At 40.9% G+C, this 7,465-nt stretch overlaps 1 protein-coding gene across 1 annotated transcript; it reads left to right on the top strand.

Moving 5' to 3' along the window:
- Positions 1-1,100: 1,100 nt before the first annotated feature.
- On the top strand, positions 1,101-4,858 carry LOC124698873 (50S ribosomal protein L4-like). The gene is made up of 7 exons (XM_047231277.1): positions 1,101-1,199; positions 2,296-2,413; positions 2,680-2,828; positions 3,018-3,125; positions 3,222-3,341; positions 4,161-4,334; positions 4,460-4,858. Exons 1-7 carry the CDS (start codon positions 1,101-1,103, stop codon positions 4,559-4,561), a joined length of 870 nt encoding a protein of 289 aa, XP_047087233.1. The 3' UTR covers positions 4,562-4,858.
- The last annotated feature ends 2,607 nt before the right edge of the window (positions 4,859-7,465 follow it).

The following is a 7,465-nucleotide window of genomic DNA, read 5'->3' as shown; positions in this document are numbered from 1 at the left end:
ATGGATTGTTACATAGAACAATGCGCTAAGATACAATGCATTGAGAAAGATCTTGTATTTTATTTGTTTCATTAACACATAATTAGGTGAATTATCATTTTTGTTAGCTCGGTACTAAGTAGAAAGAATGGAAAAAATACAAAGAAAATGAATATGAAACACGAATATAAATTGAAAAAATAAAGGAGAGAATATATATAAATAAAAATGACAACAGAGAAAAAAAAACTCAAAAAAAAGGAAAGGAAAAGGTAACCCGCCTTAGGTTTCGTTTAGCCTGTGAGTTTTGACTGTTTTTCAATGTATATACCAAGGACAGTTAGATATAAGTGCCCTTGAGTTCACTATACTAATTGTTAAGTATTGTACCAAGTTTTGGACCGAAAACTCGTGGAGTCAAAAGGGGATCAAGATGCGAGGTACCCGGCCCCTTGAGTCAAAAGGCGGAAATATTCTTCAGTGGGAGGCTATGTTCTCGTCGACATCGAGACGTCTATGACGATTTCGTCAATCTCAAGATCCGATGGATGAAGTCATGAACCAGTCTCTCGGAGGTGCTCATAGGGTAGGATGTGTGTGCATGGCGAATCCATGTGTTGCCATGGGGGTGCACAGGATACCTGCTAGAATTTGTTTTCTTTGCTATATGGCAGTTTTTTACCACATGTGCATCCTGGAAATAAAGTTTTTTCACCTCTTCGACAACATGGCACCCCGGTTACTTGCGCTCTAGCTCCACCACTCTGTGTGTCGGTATGTGTTCATGGGGATGAGTGTGTGGAGGTGATTGTGAGCGTCTGCGTTTGTAGTGTATTTTTACCACAAAAAAAAATCTCCGGGAAACACGTCGTAACACACGTAAATACTTTAGCACCAAACAAGATCTTAAGGGGCGGGCCTTAAAGCCCAAAAGACGTTGGCGTTACACCTTATTTGACGCAATGAGTGAATTGCTGCAGCCTATCACTCGTGGCAAAGGCGATCCCGTGGCCTGTCCGAACCGTTTCCGTCGGCCCACTCGATTCTTCTCAACCGGCTGCCCTCTCTTGTCTCTACTCTCCCCGGGCCGCCGCCGCGTGTTCTCCACCCGCCGCCGGCAGATGCGCGCCCTCGCACGTGCAGCGTCGCTCCTGCGCCGCGCCGTGGACTGCACGCCGCAGCTCGGATCCTTCGGCCGAGACGCCCCGCTCGTCAGCAAGGTATGGCTCTGCCACCCCGCTGCTCCCCATTTCCCCACACGGCCTCACGTCGGTTCTCCGGCAGGCTAAGTGCCAAGTGCTCCGCCAGTTCGAATACGTGACACCTCGTTTGGCTAGCTGGATAGGAAGGATTTACGTCTTACGAGGGGTTTGAAAACTAATGATTCGGGCGCGGACGCCCGTGGGGATGGCCGGGTACTACATTGTGTACAAAGTTTATGCTTGGTCGCTTCGAGTTTGGAAATGGGGCATTTTTTACTGATTTGATTGAAGTTAGGTGTGAGTGTGATCTTGCAACAGTTCTTGCCCATCCAGATAGTGTAACGTAACTCAGTATGTGCTTTCTGTGATTTGGTTCGTCGACAATTATATTATGTGGTCTGTGATCCTGTTTTTATGTATGAACTGACTTCTCCAGTTCTAAACTTATTCACATATTCAAAATTTGTTCAATTCCAGTTTACATGCTTGTGCATAATTATGCTCCTGTTGAGTACTTATTAGTTACAAATGGGAAGTAGGAAAAATACTGACTGTACAAATAGTCTTAATAGTACTACTCCTGAAGATTACGTGATGGCATGGTTCCACATAGAATCAGTTCAAGGGGTGACGCATTATCCAGTTGTACTATAAGTATCCTGTAGATAAAGCCATTTTCACGACACAATACAATTTGCTGACAGATGTATTCAGTTGATCTTTTTCAAATGGAACTATTCAGATTTTATTGATGTTTTGTCACTTATAGATGCACCAGTTGTGTCTTATTTTGGTTGCTTATCTTCTCCATACTTGACTTGCTTAATCTCCTAAAAGTCATATAGGATGATATATGCACTAATACCAAATCTATGATGTGCTCAACCTTATGGAGCATTTGATTTCTGATACTGTAGACATTTCGCTGTCATTTATGCACCGTTATTTGTTTGCTAGGACTCCAAGAACATAATTTGTTTCAAATGCAAATAGCAATCATGGGTAATGTAAAAAAAAATGACATTCTGTACTTCTTTAGTTAATAAGTCTCTTTGCCATGTTTGATGGCGTGTGCTTCTATTTCTGCCTTCTGAGATAGCTTTCCTTCCTGCAGATATTGCCAAATGTCTACTTCAATCGGTACTCTACTCATTTAGCTCCAGCAAATGGAGTGCTGATTCCACCGGAACTTCTATCTAGCAAGAGTGTTTGGACACCAGACAGAGAGCTAGGTGTGTTTCTAGTATTCCTTTTCCATTTGCTGCTATCACGATGCTGTTTGTGAGCGACCTGTGCAATATTTTATTTAGTCGATAGAGATCTTTTAGTTGACTCTGTATTCTTAATTGATTAAAAATAGTTTTATTTAATCTTGACAAGATTTGCCATATTGGACTTCACTCTATAGGTAGTACAGTTGTGTCATAATTGGCTAATGGAAAGCTATATGATTTTCAAATTATGCTGAGCTGTAAGTAATCATAATATTTTGTTACAGGGCAGTATGAGGACCTAGTAGGTAGAGTAACAAACTTCCATAATGAGGACAAGGGATTCATGGTTTTGGATGGTGATGTTTTTGATGTTCCAATTAGGAAGGATATTGTTCACAGAGTAGTAAGGTGGCAACTTGCTAAAAGGCAACAGGTACACACTATGATCTTTTCTCTTCTTTTGATTGTCTACAGCTTTCAAGCCTCCCAAGTCATGTGATCTATTGTATAATGTGTTAGTGTAACATCAGTTACTTCCTTCAGCTCAGATATTTAAGTTGTATGTAACTTTCTAGAATGTTTTTGTGGCACCTTTGATAATTGCACTAGCTGTCTTTCACAGGGGACACACTCAACTAAAACTATCAGTGAAGTGAGTGGCACGGGAAGAAAGCCTTACAAGCAAAAAGGAACTGGAAGAGCACGCCATGGAACGCTGCGTGGTTGTCAGGTTATACCACGCTATCTTAACAGTACATCATTCGTATAATGTTAGATATCTTTTCTTGTTCAGGCTCCAACTAAACTAATATTCAAACTGAAACAGTTTCGAGGTGGTGCGACCATGCATGGCCCTAAACCACGAAGTCATGCATTCAAGCTGCAAAAGAAAGTACGACGCCTAGGACTTAAAATAGCGTTGTCTGCCCGAACAGCTGAGGGGAAGGTATCTGCTACCTCACTAAATCAATGTCTCTTCTTGATGATCTTGTTTCTAGTTAGCTCCTGCCTATGCCTACATATATATTTGTGCTACAAAATGTTTTTTTGTATTTAATCATGGAGCCTGGTTTGGTAGTTCAGTTCAGGCTTGTTGATCAGCATTGATGTGCAGACATTGCTGTGCTATTTCACAAGCTGTTGATCAGCATGTCACTGGCAGGTGCCCAAGGAACTGTTTTGCTATTTTTTATGCTTTCTAGATCCTTTCACTATACTTTATTTACACCTTATAGATTCTTCCTGAAGTTCAGGAAGCGGGCTAACAACTTAGTACAGACGACAGTTTACTAGTTCTGCCTACTATACTTTATACTAGTTCTATATGGAGCAGAACTATTGGTGGTTTACTAATTCTGCTGACTTAGTATGTGTTTGTAGAATGGTTTTCTATGAGTGCCTCGTTTTCTTGATGGTCAACTTAATGGTATTAAGATCAAGTCAGATTACAAGAATCTCTTCTACATTAAGTTGTAAATTATTGCTTACTAGATTTCAGATTGAAGTGACATTGTTTGCATGTCTTCCTGAAAGAGTGAAAGCTTATTGAAGTTTATTGAGCAATATAACAGTAAAACATGCAAGCTTTCGGAGATTGAGATTTTTCTGGTGCTGCTCCAGTAAATTCTCCAGCACACTAAGTTGGACAGCAACCTTTACATATTTATCCTGCACACAAAAGTCGGTCCATATTTCTCCATTTGACTCCATTCTTCGTAGTAAATATGTATACACCGAAAGTTCACCTGAGCATGTTTTCTTATAGCTCTGCATCTTTGAGGACTTGGAAGTCCCTAGCCACAAGACGAAAAACATTGTGCAGTACATAAAGCAGATGGACGATACGAAGAAGGTCTTGTTGGTGGATGGAGGCGACATTGATAAGAAGTTGAAGCTAGCAACTCAAAATCTTCACTATGTGAATGTCATCCCATCCATTGTAAGTGGCTCAGAATCTCAGCAGCTGAATGCGGAACAATGAAGATATTCATGTTGTAGTTTTGCTGCCAAAACTTTTGGACCCAAGCAGATCGTGCTGATGTTTATTTACATCTTTGAATGCAGGGCCTCAATGTGTACAGCATCCTGCAGCATGACACCATTGTGATGACTCGAGACGCCATCAACAGAATCGTCGAGCGGATGCACACCCCCATCAGCCGCTAGGAAGCAGGGCTTTAGATCCCACACACTGCTTTGTTTCAAATGTGCTTTGCTCCCCTAAGCTCCCAGGCCGCAACTTTGCGCTGAACTGGTGAAAGAAAGTAGCTGTGACAGCATTTTTGTATCTTCTCAAAATGCTACACTTGCATGAGCTAGTTGTTCCAACAGCCTGAAATTCTGCTGAATGTAATGTGCTAAAGTAGGTATCGATGCATGCCGCCCTTAGTAGGATACTCAATAAACGAAGTATATCTTTGTCTGAAAAACTCGGGATTTAAATCAAAGTGGTTTGCAATTGACTGCCGTTGGGATTTTTCCTTGTGTTGATATATCATACTGTTTGGTTGAGGCATGAGTGAAGTTGTGAAATCATGGCATACAAACAACGTTGCAACTGTTTGTGTGTGCTAACTTTTTGTTGCTACGCTTCTGTCCATGTAATAACTGTATTCTTCTTTATGTTGTGGTACGGAAGTTGTGTCCACATCCGCATCTTCAACAAAATATTTGTGGTGCAATCGTGGACAACCCTGCTCTAAACAAGGCGACCCATGATATGTCGACACAGATCGATGGGCTCTGGAATCTGGACAGGATACGTACGTGGATGCATATGTCGACGAAAACGATCTCAACTTGGCGGCTTTGATCTACCGGCTCCGGATTACATTTATGATATCCAGTACATGAGTCCTGTGGTAGCGGTTGAGTTCTAGCTGCTCCGGCAGATGTGAGTGGGACGAAGCTTTGCCACGGCTTTGCCTTTGTCACACGTACGCCAACCTAATCACGCCGGCCGCGAGCTGGTTAAGCTGTACCATGCGTCATGCCTGTCCGTGATCCAACGGGACATAGTTAATATGAATTTAGAAGTGACTACCCAAACACAAAGCTTCACATATAAAAAGAGAGGAAAATGTGCCAAGGCTCCGTTTGAATGTATGGATTTCGCAAGAACCAGTTCATTTTCTGTAGGATAGACGGGGAAGAAATTACATATGTATAGGCCCATCCATGACCAAGGGGATGATAAGCTTAGCTAGAATGAAAGTTAGTGCAGATTAGCATATGTTTGCTTTAGGAAAGATGAACATCTTTCTTGTTTGTGTACTCAGTAATCACGTCCACATTCGGAAATTCAATTCGGCTCCAGGGTGCATAAGCTTCATCTACCCATTAAAAAAATTCGAAGTATCAAAAAAATTTGATAAAAAAAATTTACATGTACATTTCATAATATATGTGCGTTCGTCAAGTTTCGTGAAAAAAAACAACATTTTTTATAATCTATGTAAAAAAGAGAAAATTATCTTGTGAAAAATCTTACTTTTAGCACCGAATTTTATGTTGCGTTCCACGCGATGACATCTCTTTGGTTTCTCCTAGATGTCCCTGTCCGAATTAAAAAGTTTCTCATTTGAGCAGCCCATGTATATTGCATGGAGTTGAAGAAAGAGGTGGAAGCAGTATAACCCGTTTTTGAATGAGGGTCACACAAGATGACAAAATCAATGAATGGGTAGATCGACATACGCTTGAAAAAAAAGCTGAATACGTAGTATTGCTTAGCTTAAAAGTCATTATTTTTACTTAACCCATCTACTAGTTCGGTCCTGGTTACCAGATAGAGTGATAGACCAATGCCCATTTGATGATTATCACATGCTCCCAACCGATTAGTTGGAAGTCCACTGGCAACTTAAGTCAAATCCAAATACTTGGCCGGTCCAGGGAGTACGGCGGAGCCCAACTTGGGTTGAGTTGGCTGTGCACCATCAGACCACTAGCCGTTATCTCCGGCTGGTTTCCCTCTCCCTCACTCGTTTTTTTTTTTATTTGAGGGATGCTTCACTCGTTTTCTTTGTCTCCCTCCCTCTTTTATTTCCCTTCTCACTTCTGAGTATTTCTTTCTCAAGTCAAATGAAACAATGTACTACCCGGACTACAAAATTAAGCTCTTAAAATAGCCATGCGTGTGTTGGCTAAATGTAGCCTACGGTACATACAACTTCTTATTCTTCTTTCTTGTTATGGCATCATTTAGCAAAAAATCCAACATTGTCGGTAACAAGTAGCGGACGGTAATTTATTCTGAAAGAACAATTAGGAAGCAGTTAAGAAATAGTGTTGCATACTAATAGCAGGGAAACTAACCGGTTGTCAAAATAACCGGATGAAAAATAACTTCCATTCCAAAGGTTAAGTCTTTTATTATTTGTAGAAAGTCAAACTATATTAATTTTGACCAAGTTTTTACTAAAAATCATTAACATCCAAATACAAAATCAATATCATTATATAGATAATAAAACATATATGTATATGGTATCTACAAAATATTATGTTTGTTGATAGATTTTTCTAAAAGCTTGGTTAAACTTTACTAGGTTTGACTTTTCAAAAAAAATATAAGCCTTAAATTTCCGAATGGAGGTAGTATACAAGAGATTTTTTTTTAAACAGCGGAGCGCCCCAGAAGGGGCCAGAACCTTTCATTTAATGAATAGAGCGAGTACAAAGTTGTTATAAAGGACCCCATAAAATATAGAAAATACATATGGATCCCTAGCGAATGTAGAAAGAACCTTGCTAAAAGATTTAACAAAGCAATCTAGTCTTTCCCCTCTCCCATTGCGGAGCATGGAGCTCAGATCGTTGCAGCCATGGACGAAGACGGGGACGAAACCACTTGTCTCCGGCTGGGCAAAGCTCTCAACGCCCGAACGGGGCCTCACGACGGAGGTTAGACAGTTGGCGGCAACCGAAAGCGGCATGAAGAGGGCCATCTTAGCCAAAGATTTCAGCGCTTCAATAGTTCCAAGAAAAACTTGTTATTGAACTCCGAAGCCACCATAGCACAACGGTAGCCTTGCCCACTCTATTCCCAATCACCACCTTGGCGCCCGA

Source organism: Lolium rigidum, chromosome 3, assembly GCF_022539505.1.
Source record: "Lolium rigidum isolate FL_2022 chromosome 3, APGP_CSIRO_Lrig_0.1, whole genome shotgun sequence".
NCBI lineage: Eukaryota > Viridiplantae > Streptophyta > Magnoliopsida > Poales > Poaceae > Lolium > Lolium rigidum.
Note: the sequence above shows the minus strand (reverse complement) of the source record. Positions and strands in the feature narration are given on the sequence as shown.